Source organism: Sander lucioperca, chromosome 7 (assembly GCF_008315115.2).
Source record: "Sander lucioperca isolate FBNREF2018 chromosome 7, SLUC_FBN_1.2, whole genome shotgun sequence".
Classification (NCBI taxonomy): Eukaryota; Metazoa; Chordata; class Actinopteri; order Perciformes; family Percidae; genus Sander; species Sander lucioperca.
This window is the reverse complement of record NC_050179.1, coordinates 27878500-27896293: the sequence shown is the minus strand read 5'-3', so window position 1 is coordinate 27896293 and position 17794 is coordinate 27878500. Positions and strand designations below refer to the sequence as shown.

The following is a 17794-nucleotide window of genomic DNA, read 5'->3' as shown; positions in this document are numbered from 1 at the left end:
TTTACTCAAATACTGTACTTAAGTACATTTTTGAAGTACTTGTACTCTACATGAGAATTTCCCTTTCAAGCTACTTTATACTTTTAGTCCACTTCATTTAAAAGAAAGCTACACTTTTTAACCCACTATAGGCCTACTGACAGCTAAAATTAGCTATAGCTATAATTATTGTAGCTGATTAAGACTTCATACAAATCATATGCTCAGCTATAAAATATGATGCGTTGTTATGAATCGAAATACCCACTCCTTTCCAAAGAGCTGCAACACTTAAATGATGGTTTCATGTTAAAGCATCAGTATTATATAACTATATTACAACATACATTATAATTTAGCAGCATGAAAGGAACCATTCTGCATAATGAGTACTTCTACTTTGGATACTTATTACTAAATATTTCTGATAATACTCATGTAGCGGTTATTAATAATTTAGTCTATTTCACAGATATTTTACTAAAGTAAAAGCAGAAATACAACATTTGCACCACAAAAGCAGAGTTAATAAAATGATTTACAGGAAAACAAAAAAAGAAGTCGTCATCATCATCATCATTGCTAACGCCCCTCAGTGGAGGCCGCTGATTGGTCAGCACGGGTGCCCCCCCCCTTCCGTCCTGCAGAGCAAACAGTTACCCAACAGCGGCCGATATAATTTATCGAGTGTCTGTCAGGGCCCGCAATGACACTATTTAACCGGGTTAAATACCGACACTACAGTTTCGGGAGAAACGCTTGTTGTTTTTTGCGGCCACATTTTGAATGTGTGTAAAGCGAACGTCTGCCCCTTCCCCCGCCTCCAGGCAAACGGCAGGAGGGCAGAGACAGACGAAAACAGCCAGCCGAGCGGATAGTTTTGTTTTGAACAGGCATTGTAGTGAGAGCTAACTTTTGTGGAGCTAAAAAGGCTTAGCTAACCATTAGCTTCAAATAAAACAGCGCGACGAAAGGCATTAAAGCGCTTCTTGTGAACCTGATAACGTCAGCTTGACAAATATGGTGACTCTGTCATCCGTAATAAGACCTCTCGCGTCCAACCTTAACCGACAGCTCGTCAGACATGCCAAGAGTCAACGGATAACGCCTGTCAGGACATGCAACCTCACTGCGTGCTCAAGCAAATATGTGCTGTCGCAGAGTAAGTACACTTGTGTTGTAGCTGTAAGTTACACAATGTTTATTGTTTTTCTAGCGTGTCGACACGGCAGCTCATACAGCTTCAAAGGGAACATTTTGGGCTCAATGAAATCCTAAACCAACCACTGCCATGCTGATACACACACAATGCCACTGTTGGCGAGAGTTTCTGAGGTTAAAATGCTTACTTTGAAGATGTATAAAGGCTCTAAGGCCTATCATTGTGGGTTACACAGCATCAGTTAATGGTTACTTTTGTTGTCATCCATGAGCATGGAGCGCACCGGAGTGGATTTATCTCAGTGGATTGGGATCAAACACACTCTGTTGACTAATCTGTGTTTGAGACAGAATCTGGCTCCAGGTTTTTGAAATCCCTACAGGAACCTTTTGAAGCCCTTTGACCTACATAGGGGCCTGTAAGTCAAGTCAAGTCACTACTATGTTAAGTGTTAAGAATGCTGTTTTCAAATGCACACAGAACATTTAGAGCCTGATTTTTTTCCAAAGTGTGCCATCTGAAAATAAAACCACCCACTTATTATTCTATGCCATCACATCTCCACTGTATATATCCCCATTGAGGTTAAGTAATGATAAAAATGTTAGACCTTTGGCTTTAGTCATTTCCCTTAAAGGGATGGTTCGGAGTAATTTCACCCTAGGGTTCTTTGCACCATGACCTCAAGCCAAACACCCCCCTAGAAGCTTAGTGCAGGCACTAATGGAACCAAAGGTGTATCTTGTAAATTACCGCACTAATAATGCCAAGAATGGTACCAAACTTCTACAGTAGTATAAATAGGTTCTGTACTCATAAAATGAGGCATTGGAAAGTTTGTAAGTACACCAGGAGTTTATTTAAATAACACTTGCCCGATGGCTTCTACTCTCTGCTGCTACCACTGCGTCGTCGACGACAGGGGCGTCGCACCCGTGGGGGATGTGGGTGTTTTAACACACACACTTTTCCCGGTGAGAGGGTTCAACACCCACACTTTTTCTGCAGTTTTTCCACAGTTTTGCACAAACGCCTTGCGTCGAACTGCCGCCGTAGCTACGTCGTAGGCTGTGTGTAGCGATTATATTGCCTGAGTGAACAAAATTGCGTCCATAGCAACGCTCTGTTTTTCATGGCAACGGTGTGTTATACTTCGCAGCGGTCTTAACAGACCGCATTCTACATTGAGGAGAACTCGCAATTTTTACGTTAATCTTGATCGCTATAAGTATGTGAGTACTGTCGATAGCAAAAAAAACGAGCCAAATCGGTGCTAGCTAACTGGAGCTGCTGCAGCTAATGCCGAGAGGTCCCACTTAGCTAAAACGGCACTTTTGGGGGCATATCATAAAGAGTGCCTTTGTGCCTCTTAACAGACACAAAATGCAATTAAAATGTCTGTGCAACATGAACAGGGCCCTTACATGACAACAAGATGCGTTTTCAACTCAGACATTGTTTAAATTCACCTACCCTGTTAGCTGCTAGCTGCCGTCTGGGATGAGTGAGTGTTCAGTCAGGCAGTAATAATCATCAAGCAGCAGTTCCCCGTGTATTTGTAGGATATATATCCATTTTGTGTGCGATCCATCTGGCGTTGGTGATTAGTAGTCTCTGCAGTGGTGAACTGTGTGTCAGTTGCCTTAGCCAGGCTAGCAGGGCCGACCAGTATCCTTCTAATTCCTCCCCGCCTTCCTCACCTGCCGCAGCCGACAACAATCCACGGGCGCCCGCTGGTCTGGTGGATGTCCTCCAGAGGACAGTTCATGCTTTCGCGGCAAGATTTTTGCGGCGAAAAAAGTTTATTTCCCCCTCAAAAATAGGTAATTGAGCACTGTAGTGGTTATGATCATATCAGTGACTATGTAACTACATGGAAACGGGCCAAATGATGCCTGTTTCTTGTACAGTAATAGCGTTACTGAAGGCTAGCTCTAGCTCCATAGGTTACTCCAAGCGTCTTCCCTTGTGAACACTTCCGCTCTTCACTCTTCTCACACCACGCTCCGATCTGCACACTGCTGTTTACCTTTTCCTGCTACAACTGAATTCCTGCGGGACTTCAGCGCAAGACTACAGTCAGCCTTCTGTAACGCTGTTACTTTACAAGAAACAGGCATCATGTGGCCCGTTTCCATGTAGTTACATAGTCACTGATATGATCATAACCACTACAGTGGTCAATTACCTATTTTTGAGGGGGAAATAAACTTTTTTCGCCGCAAAAATTTCGCTGCGAAAGCATGAACTGTCCTCTGGAGGACATCCACCAGACCAGTGGGCGCCCGTGGATTGTTGTCGGCCGCGGCAGTTGAGGAAGGCGGGGAGGAATTAGGATGCCGGTCGGCCCTGCTAGCCTGGCTAAGGCAACTAACACACAGTTCGCCACTGCAGAGACTACTATTCACCAACGCCAGATGGATCGCACACAAAATGGATATATATCCTACAAATACACGGGGAACTGCTGCTTGATGATTATTACCGAAGCCTGGCTGAACACTCACTCATCCCAGACGGCAGCTAGCAGCTAACAGGGTAGGTGAATTTAAACAATGTCTGAGTTGAAAACGCATCTTGTTGTCATGTAAGGGCCCTGTTCATGTTGCACAGACATTTTAATTGCATTTTGTGTCTGTTAAGAGGCACAAAGGCACTCTTTATGATATGCCCCCAAAAGTGCCATTTTAGCTAAGTGGGAGGCATTAGCTGCAGCAGCTCCAGTTAGCTAGCACCGATTCGGCTTGTTTTTTTTTTTGCTATCGACAGTAGGCTACTCACATACTTATAGCGATCAAGATTAACGTAAAAATTGCCCGGAGTTCTCCTTTAACTCTTTAATGCTGCTGGTACAAATTGCTATCGTAATTAGGTAGATACAACCCGAGCTAACGTTAGCTAACTGAACCTATCATTTAACATTAGGCTGTTAGCTAGCTAGCTAGCTAGCTAGCTAGGTTGTCTTTTGCCATTTATGTTCGTAAAGTTTAATGTCCGGTGGCATTTTCATCTCTTTTTATATGCCGTTACTATTAGCAGAGATTTAGAAAATGGTGTGTTTATCAGTTGTAACTACAGGGTGGGAGGTAACTGCACCTTTTAACTTCACTAACAACGTTAAATGAAAGCTAATATGTACGAGTAGTTTCCCATGTAAGAATTATAACGTTCCGTAACATTAGCTACGTTATAGCATTCATAATAAACGGATAAATGGATCATAATAAAATTACGTATGTGCTAATTTGCATAAATAGCACAACAGATCTAAATCTTAGATCTGTTGTGCTATTTATGCAAATTAGCACATACGTATTTAGATTATGCTCCGTTTGCCCATGTTAACAAACAGTACGATTATCCATCGTTTTTATTGTTAATAAACAAATCACATCCATCCCCCTCACTTTTGAAAAGCTTGCTACGCCCCTGGTCGTCGTCACTTACATGATTTGGGAAAAGCCCGTAAAAATGCTTTGCAAAACTCACAAGTGTAAGGGAAAAGCGTCTGACTCCCGACATTACAAACACTCCTCCTCTGTAGCCATGGGCTGGCATTGTCCACAGCTACACCACCAGTCCCCTGCACATCTGTTTTGTGTGTCTGGGACATCCGCGATCTCCAATTCTCCTCCATTAGTTGTAGCTCCTCGTCCGTGTATTCAGGCTCGAATAGGTACGGGCGACCTTTTGAAATTTAACCACTCATCATCACGTTTAGAGCTTGGCAATATTGTGATATGAGACTAGATATTAGGGTTGAACGATTCTGGAAAATAATCTAATTGCGATTTTTTTTCACCAATATTGCGATTGCGATTTTAATATGCAATTATTTTTTAAGCTCTTTGTCTTTTGTATTATTCAACAAAGACAAGCAATAAATCATTGTATAGTATGAACAACACAATATTAGATAGATTAAACAAACTGTTCTTTCCTGGAGGCCAGGCCTGTATGTGATGATGAAATTAGGTGCTGCATGAATTTATATGAATGACATCTTTTATTTATCTACTTCAATCACAGTAGTATATTGAGCACTGACCAAGCCTGGTGTAAACATTCCTATGAAAGTCAGAAACAAATCACACAAACTAAAGTGCAGATTGCAGAAATATAAAAACAAATATGTGGCTTTACCACACTTACTAGTATTTAGATTATTTAATTATTATTTACTCTAATAAACATGTGGATTGCACTTAAATACTGTCTTTGAACTTTACTAGACAGCTAAATAAGTAAAAATCTGCTGCACCCTGCTATTTTGCAAGTTCTCCCACTTAGAAATCATGGAGGGGTCTGAAATTGTCATCGTAGGTGCATGTCCACTGTGAGAGACATAATCTAAAAAAAAAAATCCAGAAATCACAATGTATGATTTTTTAACTATTTATTTGTATGATACAGCTGCAAATAAGTATTTGAACACCTGAGAAAATCAATGTTAATATTTGGTACAGTAGCCTTTGTTTGCAATTACAGAGGTCAAACGTTTCCTGTAGTTTTTCACCAGGTTTGCACACACTGCAGGAGGGATTTTGGCCCACTCCTCCACACAGATCAGTCAGGTTTCTGGGCTGTCGCTGAGAAACACGGAGTTTGAGCTCCCTCCAAAGATTCTCTATTGGGTTTAGGTCTGGAGACTGGCTAGGCCACGCCAGAACCTTGATATGCTTCTTACAGAGCCACTCCTTGGTTATCCTGGCTGTGTGCTTCGGGTATTTGTCATGTTGGAAGAACCAGCCTCGACCCATCTTCAATGCTCTAACTGAGGGAAGGAGGTTGTTCCCCAAAGTCTCGCAATACATGGCCCCGGTCATCCTCTCCTTAATACAGTGCAGTCGCCCTGTCCCATGTGCAGAAAAACACCCCCAAAGCATGATGCTACCACCCCGATGCTTCACAGTAGGGATGGTGTTCTTGGGATGGTACTCATCATTCTTCTTCCTCCAAACACGGTTAGTGGAATTATGACCAAAAAGTTCTATTTTGGTCTCATCTGACCACATGACTTTCTCCCATGACTCCTCTGGATCATCCAAATGGTCATTGGCAAACTTAAGACGGGCCTTGACATGTGCTGGTTTAAGCAGGGGAACCTTCCGTGCCATGCATGATTTCAAACCATGACGTCTTAGTGTATTACCAACAGTAACCTTGGAAACAGTGGTCCCAGCTCTTTTCAGGTCATTGACCAGCTCCTCCCGTGTAGTTCTGGGCTGATTTCTCACCTTTCTTAGGATCATTGAGACCCCACGAGGTGAGATCTTGCATGGAGCCCCAGTCCGAGGGAGATTGACAGTCATGTTTAGCTTCTTCCATTTTCTAATGATTGCTCCAACAGTGGACCTTTTTACACCAAGCTGCTTGGCAATTTCCCCGTAGCCCTTTCCAGCCTTGTGGAGGTGTACAATGTTGTCTCTAGTGTCTTTGGACAGCTCTTTGGTCTTGGCCATGTTAGTAGTTGGATTCTTACTGATTGTATGGGGTGGACAGGTGTCTTTATGCAGCTAACGACCTCAAACAGGTGCATCTAATTTAGGATAATAAATGGAGTGGAGGTGGACATTTTAAAGGCAGACTAACAGGTCTTTGAGGGTCAGAATTCTAGCTGATAGACAGGTGTTCAAATACTTATTTGCAGCTGTATCATACAAATAAATAGTTAAAAAATCATATATTGTGATTTCTGGATTTTTTTCTTTTATATTATGTCTCTCACAGTGGACATGCACCTACGATGACAATTTCAGACCCCTCCATGATTTCTAAGTGGGAGAACTTGCAAAATAGCAGGGTGTTTAAATACTTATTTTCCTCACTGTGTGTGTGTGTGTGTGTGTGTATATATATATATATATATATATATATATATATATATATATATATATATATATATATATATATATATATATATATATATATATATATATAGCGTCAACGTTGCACTTGCTCAGAGAGGCTATCGTTACGGTAGTAGTACGCTCCATATCTTTATAACGGAGCTAGCTAGCTAACCACTAATCAGAACTAATTGTTGCTAACCGAGCCTTCAGTTCTGCATGCCTGTATCCATTAACTGCTCAAGCCCGAGTGAAACCCTTCATTTTATTAAAATGGCTGTAAAAGTTTTAAACTATAACTCAGAGTTCTTTGAATGACAGAAATCTACTCAAGGTATGGCATAGCGTTAGCGTGCTATGTTGATGCTTTCTCTGCAGGTGCAGACTGATTTGCTCTCGCGAGTCACATGACCAAATCGCAGCCTTTGCGATTAGGAAATCGCGTTTTCACATATTGCGATATTATTGCAAATGCGATTAATCGTTCAGCCCTACTAGATATCGTCTTAGATTTTGGATATCGTAATATGGCATAAGTGGTATCTTTTCCTGGTTTTAAAGGCTGCATTACAGTAAAGTTATGTCATTTTCTGAACTTACCAGACTGTTGTAACTGTTCTATTATTTGCCTTTACCCACTTAGCCATTATATCCACATTACTGATGATTATTTATCAAAAATCTCATTGTGTAAATATTTTGTGAAAGCACCAATAGTCAACACTACAATATTGTTGCGGTATCGATATCGAGGTATTTGGTCAAAAATATCATGATATTTGATTTTCTCCGTATCGCCCAGCCCTAGTCACATTCAATGCTAACCTCAAACTCTGCCATTTCGTTGATCTCTTCTGCTCTTCTCTCGCTTCTTGCTCCTTCTTCACTACTTTACCAGTAGTCTCTTCCGGCAATAGATGTCGTGCTCTGTGCGGGATCTAGCGCGATCACCCGGTGTTGCTGAAAAAGTTTTTTTGGTATATCCAAAGTTTTTAATTCTTTTTCCCGAAGTGTTTACAACTTAGTGTTAACTAATAATTGTTGCAAACTGGTACTACAAAATACTAACTAACAAAATATTAGTGCATTCCTGGAACTGGGCGTCGTTAGACTACATCCTTATGCATCGCTTTCTGCCAGGACTTTTAGAAGCCATCGGGCAAGTGTTAAATAAAATCCTGGTGTACTTACAAACTTTCCAATGCCTCGTTTTATGAGTACAGAACCTATTTGTACTACTGTAGAAGTTTGGTACCATTCCGGGCATTATTAGTGGGGTAAATTACGAGATACACCTCTGGTTCCATTAGTGCCTGCACTAAGCCATTCGGCTGATGGCGCTAACTCGCCCAATGTTCGACCAAGGGAAAAAAGCTTCTGGGGTGGGGTGGGGTGGGGGGGGGGGGGGTGTTTGGCTTAAGTTCATGGTGCAAAGGACCCTAGGGTGAAATAACTCTGAACCATCCCTTTAATTTTGATGTGCCCATGGAACATTTGAGACACCCAACCTTGTCTTGTATGCCATCTCATGCAAACTGAAACCTCATTCAACAGGCAAAAAAAAAAAATGTTTAAAAGTGGAAAAATAGGCCAGTGTAGCAGAGCTTTCAACCATGATAATAAACAAGGTTCATATTTAACTTTAACAAGCCTGTTATACTGGGCACTGCCTGTCCAAAGTTTTATAGAAGGGCTTTTGGTTTCTTGACAGTCCTTTGGCCTTCCCTTTGTCCATTGCCCTTGCCTACTGTTTTTTTTTTTTTTTATAAAAAAAAGACATTTCTGCTTTCCCCACTCCTCAGGTAAAAACATCTGACTCACAGGAAAGTGATACAGTCTGTGCTTCCCTGAAGTATGGAGGCAGGGATTGAGAACTTAGATCCTTGAGTTGAGCCTCTCAGGCAAAGAGGTTACAAATCTGGCCTCCTTCTGTGGGTTTACAGACCCAATACCTTAGTCCTGATTTATGTTTCTGCATTAAATCTACGCCGTATGTACGCCTGTTGGTATGTAGGCTCTCTCTCCTTTTGAGGGTGAGCATTTGGAACAGTTCAGGACGTCATCACTCGCAATGTTATGACAACCACGAGTACAGCATTTTCTCCTCAACCAGAGTGACAAACGGCGACGAAAGCCTCTACGGCTGATTTCCCATGAAAACCGTGCTCATGTCCCATGAAATATGACAGCTTCAGTAGCTTGAAAAATAGCATTATTGGCACTGAATTTGACAGTTTGAGTTTGTCAGACCCCAGAGGAGATGAGAAGCTAGTGCACCCTGCGGTCCATCTGCCTCACTCCCCGCTGCAGGAGACGTATTCACGTGGCACGCTGTATTCACTCACTGTCTAAAACGTTTTCCTGGTAAGTGGGGATGCATAGTACAGCTGAACAATTAATCAAATTGACGGTTAACGTTGAAGTATGGATTTGATTCGTGGGATATTTTGCCGACGGTTATGTATTAGTGATAAGTTAGCAGCACTTCTGAGTGAGAAGTAAGAAGTGGTGAATTTACAGCTCACAGCAACTTAATACGATATACGATCTAGTGTCAGCAAATGAGTTTCCTCTAAGCGAAATGATCAAAGTGAATTTAAACTGTGCTTTTATTGTGAAGGGTAGAAATCGGGTTTTCATTGAGTTTTCTATTAGCGTAATGCTGAGTGGATTTAGGATGGACCTTTATTGTGAATGATAGATACGGAAGCCAGTGTTTTTTTTTCCCTCAACCTTTGTTCTGTAACCTTTTAGTTTTATTCACAGTTTATTATCCAACGCTCTCCAAACTGCTCCAAATTCCAAACCCTAAGTTCACTGGGTACCCAGGAAACCAAGTGTGAAGTAGATTGGATGAACGGTTCATGAGATATTTCAAAGACAGACCCTCCCCACACACACACACACACACACACACACACACACACACACACACACACACACACACACAGAGGCTTTCCGATTTATTAGATAGATGTAACTGAACATCTTAGAACATACAGTGAGGAAAATAAGTATTTGAACACCCTGCTATTTTGCAAGTTCTCCCACTTAGAAATCATGGAGGGGGCTGAAATTGTCATCGTAGGTGCATGTCCACTGTGAGAGACATAATCTAAAAAAAAAAATCCAGAAATCACAATATATGATTTTTTAACTATTTATTTGTATGATACAGCTGCAAATAAGTATTTGAACACCTGTCTATCAGCTAGAATTCTGACCCTCAAAGACCTGTTAGTCTGCCTTTAAAATGTCCACCTCCACTCCATTTATTATCCTAAATTAGATGCACCTGTTTGAGGTCGTTAGCTGCATAAAGACACCTGTCCACCCCATACAATCAGTAAGAATCCAACTACTAACATGGCCAAGACCAAAGAGCTGTCCAAAGACACTAGAGACAACATTGTACACCTCCACAAGGCTGGAAAGGGCTACGGGGAAATTGCCAAGCAGCTTGGTGTAAAAAGGTCCACTGTTGGAGCAATCATTAGAAAATGGAAGAAGCTAAACATGACTGTCAATCTCCCTCGGACTGGGGCTCCATGCAAGATCTCACCTTGTGGGGTCTCAATGATCCTAAGAAAGGTGAGAAATCAGCCCAGAACTACACGGGAGGAGCTGGTCAATGACCTGAAAAGAGCTGGGACCACTGTTTCCAAGGTTACTGTTGGTAATACACTAAGACGTCATGGTTTGAAATCATGCATGGCACGGAAGGTTCCCCTGCTTAAACCAGCACATGTCAAGGCCCGTCTTAAGTTTGCCAATGACCATTTGGATGATCCAGAGGAGTCATGGGAGAAAGTCATGTGGTCAGATGAGACCAAAATAGAACTTTTTGGTCATAATTCCACTAACCGTGTTTGGAGGAAGAAGAATGATGAGTACCATCCCAAGAACACCATCCCTACTGTGAAGCATCGGGGTGGTAGCATCATGCTTTGGGGGTGTTTTTCTGCACATGGGACAGGGCGACTGCACTGTATTAAGGAGAGGATGACCGGGGCCATGTATTGCGAGACTTTGGGGAACAACCTCCTTCCCTCAGTTAGAGCATTGAAGATGGGTCGAGGCTGGTTCTTCCAACATGACAAATACCCGAAGCACACAGCCAGGATAACCAAGGAGTGGCTCTGTAAGAAGCATATCAAGGTTCTGGCGTGGCCTAGCCAGTCTCCAGACCTAAACCCAATAGAGAATCTTTGGAGGGAGCTCAAACTCCGTGTTTCTCAGCGACAGCCCAGAAACCTGACTGATCTGTGTGGAGGAGTGGGCCAAAATCCCTCTTGCAGTGTGTGCAAACCTGGTGAAAAACTACAGGAAACGTTTGACCTCTGTAATTGCAAACAAAGGCTACTGTACCAAATATTAACATTGATTTTCTCAGGTGTTCAAATACTTATTTGCAGCTGTATCATACAAATAAATAGTTAAAAAATCAAACATTGTGATTTCTGGATTTTTTTTTTTTAGATTATGTCTCTCGCAGTGGACATGCACCTACGATGACAGTTTCAGACCCTCCATGATTTCTAAGTGGGAGAACTTGTAAAATAGCAGGGTGTTCAAATACTTATTTTCCTCACTGTATAAATGTCAATATAAACTTAACACACCAAAATACATATCTATATATTTATACCAGTCTACTCGCATGTTTATGAACGCACACATGGATGGAGGACTCACAGACCAGCTAGTGCAATTTACTATATCCACAATGTATTCCTCTCACCACTAACACACCACTGGCTAGGGGTGGAACTGTACACAGAAGTCACGGTTCGGTTCATACCTCAGTTCAGACATCACGGTTCGGTACGAGTTTGGTACAATGGAGGGAAAAGCAAAACAAAACTGCAGAAGGCAAGTTCTTTTTATTGTGCATGTCTCAGGCTGTACCACCTAGTATCATACAGTCTCTCCCCTGAGCTAGCTGCAACAGCCTGAAGTGTGTAAAGTAAAATGTAAACAGTAGTGGTGTAGCTTTGTAGGCCTCTGAGACGTTTGTGTACACCTTGTCCAAGATTCTGTCCCCTCAGGTCGGGCAGGAGACATGTTGGTAGAACTTGGGGAGTACAGACTTGAGGTTTGAATGATTTAAATCCCTTGCAGCAATATACGCCCCTTCTGGGTGTGCAGTTTGCTGTTTGCTAATGGTCGCATGTAGTTATTTCATTGCTTGCTTAGCATTGGCAACAGGGGGTACATAAACGGCCATGATGACAGTGAGTCTGTGAGCGGTAATCCAGAGTCGTATTTCATCCAGTTTATTCGCCCGTGACCGCACATTGGCTAGGAATAAGCTTGGTAGTGGTAGCTTATGTGGAGTTAGCCTTAGCCTAGCTCGTAGGCCACCGCGCTTTCCCCGCGTCCGTTTACGGTCTTGACGCCGCCTCTGGGCCCTCCTTCCCAGGAGAGCTGATATGCTAGACCCCGGCGTCCTGGCTATCTCCGGTGGAAGTTGAAGATTTGGAAAAACGTTGCTCGTGCAGAGTGCATGGATGTCCAAAAGTTCTACTGTACAATATATTCCCATGGTTGTATTGAGGGAAATGCGCTGCCAATAATAAACAAACACTCACTAATTCGCAGAAACTGGGGAGACGCAGAGCCTCGCGCTGAACTCGCGACGCCATCTTGTCCTAATGGACAACCCGCGTATCTAACAGTAGTTGCGCATTACATTCATTAATTTGCACGCAAGTTTTATTCATTTTTATACCGTGTAGTCTCCGTGTAAATTCATGCACCGAACCGTGACGCCCATACCGTTTCGGTTCAATGCGAATACATGTACCGTTCCACACTTGACTCATGGATTTCTCAACTTGAACTCTTCTCTCAAAATGACATTGTTTATGGACTTGTTATGGCCAATACCAAAGATGACTTTGGTGTCAACAACATCTTCATACTTGAAAAATTTCACATACACAAAATATAGTACATGAAAGTGGCGCCTCCCACTATGCAGGGCAGCCGCGGCGCTTCAGTGCTGTGTTTGTTTGTTTCGTTGTTGTTAGCTGTTTTTGTAATATGCGGTTTAGCTACAATCGGGATATGCTTATGAACATTAGGGGAACAATGCCTGCCAGCTTGATCCCCAAATTCCTGGTTTCTGCGGTTTGGACTATTTTACTATTTAATTGTTTTAAGCATGCTATATGCAGCTATACACATATACTGTTTGTTTGTTGAGCTTCTGTGTTACTGATTGCCATGTCAAATTCCTGTGTGTCTGTTGATGCATTTGGCGAAATGAAGTGATTCTGATAATATATTTCACCATGAATTTGTTTTGTATGTCAAAGCCCATGTCTGGGAGTTCCAGGTGAACTCACGGAAGACGTTACGGTATGCTAGCTGTGACGTGATGCCAGGCTTCGGAGCAACGGGCTGTGGGTCCAGATTACATGTCAATCACGCTCTCCTCCCCTCAAACCCCTCGTTCAGAAACACATTAGAATGCAAGAATGATCAGAATTACTGCAAATAGACTCTAATTCTGTGGGAAACAATGTTCTGTATATATACAGCCTTTCACATCCACACATTTTTACACAATTTAGAGTTTCCAGTGTCTGAGAAATTCTTCTAGTTCTCTTAAAAATAACAGATCGTCAGGCAAACAAAAGAACAGTTGCCCATCGTGATCATCTGACAATCTCACAACATAAAACACATATAATTATAGGCCTCATTGATTACTGAATCTAAAATGTTAATTTCCCACACCAATTAACCTAACCTGCCTGTCTTTGGTCTATGGGAGGATATTGGTGTATGGAAATAAAACCGTCTCTGCTGTGACATGGTAGTGCAGTGCAGACTTTTCAAATAGGTTCACACCTGCTGTCTGCAAGTGGATTTTCTTACTGTCCAGAAATAATTGGAAACCAGTGGCTGCCTGGAATGTAGGAAAAACATATTTAAAAATTCAAAACACGTTGAAGGCTTTGGAAAACAATGTCAAGTACTGTAAATTACTCCTCGTTACCCCAAATCAAAGCCTTGTCTTATGCTTAACTAACTAGCTCAACACATCTACTTCAATATCTTCACAGTTGACAATTACCCAGTGAGTGAGCATGAATGGCTTTGCAAGCAGTTTTTGTGTGTCCGTGCAATAACAGAGTCAGGCAGCCAACTCCCCCAGGAGGAGCCGCTGAAATCTGGTGTAGATGCAGGTCATCTCCCAGCCAGACCGGTTCAGCTTGGCTCTCAGTGGAAACCTTAAGCCCGATATGGATGAAAGGAGAGGAAAATGGACTGTGCTGCTTTTGTGCCCTTTGACAGCAACACTTAAAAGATTTTCTGTGTAGATCTTGGTCAGGGAGGGAAACTCTGTTTTAAACTGAGCTTTTTTTTATTTATAAGTAGAACATTTTATAAGTGGAGTTAATGTTTTTTGGGTGGATTTCAAGGGTTAAGGAAAATTACGAGGTAGAAGAAAAAATGAGTTTCGGATAATTAGAAGTCTGGTCCGTTGACAGACTTTGGCCTGAACTGACGGTCTGACCGGCCAGAGGTCCGGCTCTGATTCCCCTGCTGTGGAGCAGAGCTGGGGGCGTGCCAGGACATTCCGCGTCGTACTTTCTATACAGCCAGCCCACTTCTCTCTTATTTTGTAATTTCCTTTTAGAAAAAAACTAGGAGGACTAAAAGGAAGTATTTCCTCACTTGCTCCTGTTTCATTCAGTTCCTTCAAACTACTCAAGGAAGGAGGATTGTGTGTGCCTATCTAGCACTGACACGGTGTCATTTTTGTATTTATTTAATTAGGCAACTTAGATCTTTTGTGCTTCAAAATGGACTGTCTTAAAATGCAGAAAGCAGCTGAGCACAACATGAAAAGTAGGTGTCAGCATTTTTATTTCCAGTTTTTCTTTACCTTTTCATGAACAGCAGAGACTGTAAGTTCTGGCTGTTTTACATCTCAAATTTCTCTGACTTTCCTCTGTGATTAACTACTTCTTCTCTTCCTCCCTTCTCTCCTCCAGTGCATCCCATGTGGCAGGGACCCCTCACGATACCAGGAGGTGAGCGTCAGTCTCCGATCGACATTGTTGTGCGAAAGAGCATCTTCGATTCAGAGCTGAAGCCTCTGGTCACAGATTACGACCCGCACACCTGCCAACAGATCTGGAACAACGGCTACTCCTTTCTGGTTGAGTATGATGACACTACAGACAAGTCCAGTAAGTCCTCTTTTGTGTCTTCTATATCTATATTGTCTTAAAGTAAATAACGGTTTGTTCCTTTTAAATTAATCCTTATTAACTACTAGATTGGGAGCAAGTCGGTAGTTTCCCTTTAAATCTGAATGGACTTAAAGGAGATCTCGGCAGGGGAATGCAATGTTTTGATCTACACAAGAGGTTTATCTCCTTCCTCACCCCCCTTAAAGAGCCCCGTCTGTAGGAAAATCCTGTAATCAATGCTACACTTAAAGCTGCTGAAATGTCATGTGGATCTGGTGACTGTCATGTGACTCACATGTCTGTCCTGACCTCAACAACCACTATATAGTCATATAGCCTGTCTTTAAGGTATTGGTCATTTTGGTATAATTGCTGGGCTACACCAAAATCCACTATATAACTTTTCAAACCATCAAAACTAATTACAAATGTTATAAAGCTACAAAATGAACCACTTTATAGGTGTCACATGCCCTCAGGCTTTGTATTATGAGCTTAGTCTGGTACTGAGAGAACAAAAACAGGTTGAAATGTTGAGAACCATATTTTATCACTAGTAAAATAAACAAAGAAACAATGGAGTGGTCTAGGCATGACTGCAGATACTTGAACTACAGATTCAAATGGATGTTTTTGACTACAACATGTTATGCTGCTGTATCTCCTCCGTATCTGATGGTAGTAGTACTAGTGTTGATTAACAGTTTACAGGCATAATAAAAACTCATTGCTGCAAAGGTGATTGTCTCTGCTATACAATATTTCCTGGATGTTTCTAGGTCAGTGTTAGTGCCTGAACAACCCGTCTTCAGCTGACGCCCTTGTGTGGGATAACTTCCTCTTTTTGGAGGAGGAAACAAATACTAGACAGTGATATGATCTGATTCTTCTGGAGGACGAGCATTTCATTCTTTTAAAAGGATTGGAGATCTGTAAATTCAAGTTATGATGCATTGATCTATATGTCCTTTTACTTTTTTGGTCAGCACTGAAAGGTGGCCCCCTGCAAGACAAATTCAGGTTGTGCCAGTTCCACTTCCACTGGGGTGAGAGCAACGCCTGGGGGTCAGAGCACACCGTGGACAGGAGGCTGTTCCCTGCAGAGGTACTGTGTTGTGACATGCATACACTAGCACACAGCAGGTAGTGAGCATGAAACTTAAATTGTTCCTGCAGGGACATTGGTATGCTGCACATTTCTGTAATATTGTCAAGAACATAAAATGGGGTAGAAAAGAAAATTTGCTGTAAAACACATTGATTAAAAAATAAACAGACAGGAAGTGGGATATCTCTCTCTCTTTATAACATTATGTGTCATATACCCTTTAGGCAATGCTTTTATCTGCCTCACAATATTATGAGCATGTAGAGGGGGTGTACACAATTATACACAAAACACTTTACAGTATAATACAGTCCTATAGAACATCGCCCAAACATCCAGCCAAAGCCACTCTGATGCAGTGATACATTTAAAGTGAACATATTATGCTTTTTGATATTTTCTGTCATATCTACAATGTTATAATGTCGGATTTTCATGTTAAACGTGGTCAAAACTTCATAGCTGTAATCTTGGCAGCCAATGCTGGTCATTGGGTCTCTTTACTACTGGGACATGTCCAGTTGTGTAATATTTGGTTTAGAAGCCTTTATTTGATTGACCGTGATTTTTCCCGGTACAAAGTCCTGCTATATACTCCGTTGCAGTAGCTCCAGCTTCAAATAATGAAAAAACAACAGTGGAGGCTGCGGACAAGGGGGTAAGCCTCTATTCGGACCGCGAACCTCCTATGGCGCCATTTTAATGCTACAAAGCCATCACCTCCCGTTAGCATTCCATTGACTGCCATTCATTTTGGCGCCACTTTGACAGAGAATAACTTTACATCTGAAGCGTTTAAAGACTCTATTTGTCCATTGTTTATTTCTAAAGAAACACGACAATGTATAAAAGGCTCCATTACCTTGTACCTCACGTTATGGCTCCGTAGCAGACGTTTTTGTAAAAATAGGCTAACGATTGTGTCATAACCACGCGACTTACTGTCGCATAGTAGAGGAATTACTGTATAGTACAGGAGAAGCGTGCAGGCAGTTTCGTCTCACATTAGCTGTTTAAGTGTAATTACTAATGTTAACTAGCATTTTAGTTAGCAATAATTAGCCTGTGCCTATGTTATCTCCTTACATATACCTACACTCTCCGTCTCTGCAAGATTGAGAATGATTGAGATTTCTCTTGGCACAGCTACCAGAAGACTTACAACTTTCAGACACGTTGCTCACGGCACATTTACGTCGTCTCTCTCAGTTGGAGGCTGCGCAGTAACCCTAGCCATCACCAGAAAAGTGCTTCTATTGGCCTTCACTAGTCAGAGCAGACTGGGCTTTTTTTGGGAGGGGGGCTTAAAGAGACAGGCGCTCCTACAGAGCATTTCATACAGAGGGTGAATACAGATGCAGCAGCCATGGGCAGCATGAGAAAAAAGTTTTTTTCTAAACATTAAAGCATGTAAACATGTTCTAGTACAAACACAAAATGCAAGTATTATCCTGAAAATGCTATATAATAGTTGAGTTTCACTTTT

At 41.9% G+C, this 17794-nt stretch overlaps 1 protein-coding gene across 3 annotated transcripts in view; it reads left to right on the top strand.

Annotated features, from left to right (window-relative positions):
* Window positions 1–640: 640 nt before the first annotated feature.
* Window positions 641–17794, top strand: part of ca5a (carbonic anhydrase Va) — a 36530-nt gene continuing 19376 nt past the window's right edge. For 2 of the 3 annotated variants that reach the window (XR_004897761.1, XM_031310418.2), the window contains exons 1-3: window positions 641–1141; window positions 15000–15197; window positions 16187–16305. Coding sequence is in view for 1 of the 3 variants with exons in the window: in XM_031310418.2 (XP_031166278.1) it covers window positions 1000–1141; window positions 15000–15197; window positions 16187–16305 (459 nt within the window). In the remaining 2 variants the exon portion in view is untranslated. Of the gene's footprint in view, window positions 1142–14580; window positions 14854–14999; window positions 15198–16186; window positions 16306–17794 lie in introns of those variants that run through there. The other variant, XR_004897762.1, reaches the window with a different exon arrangement.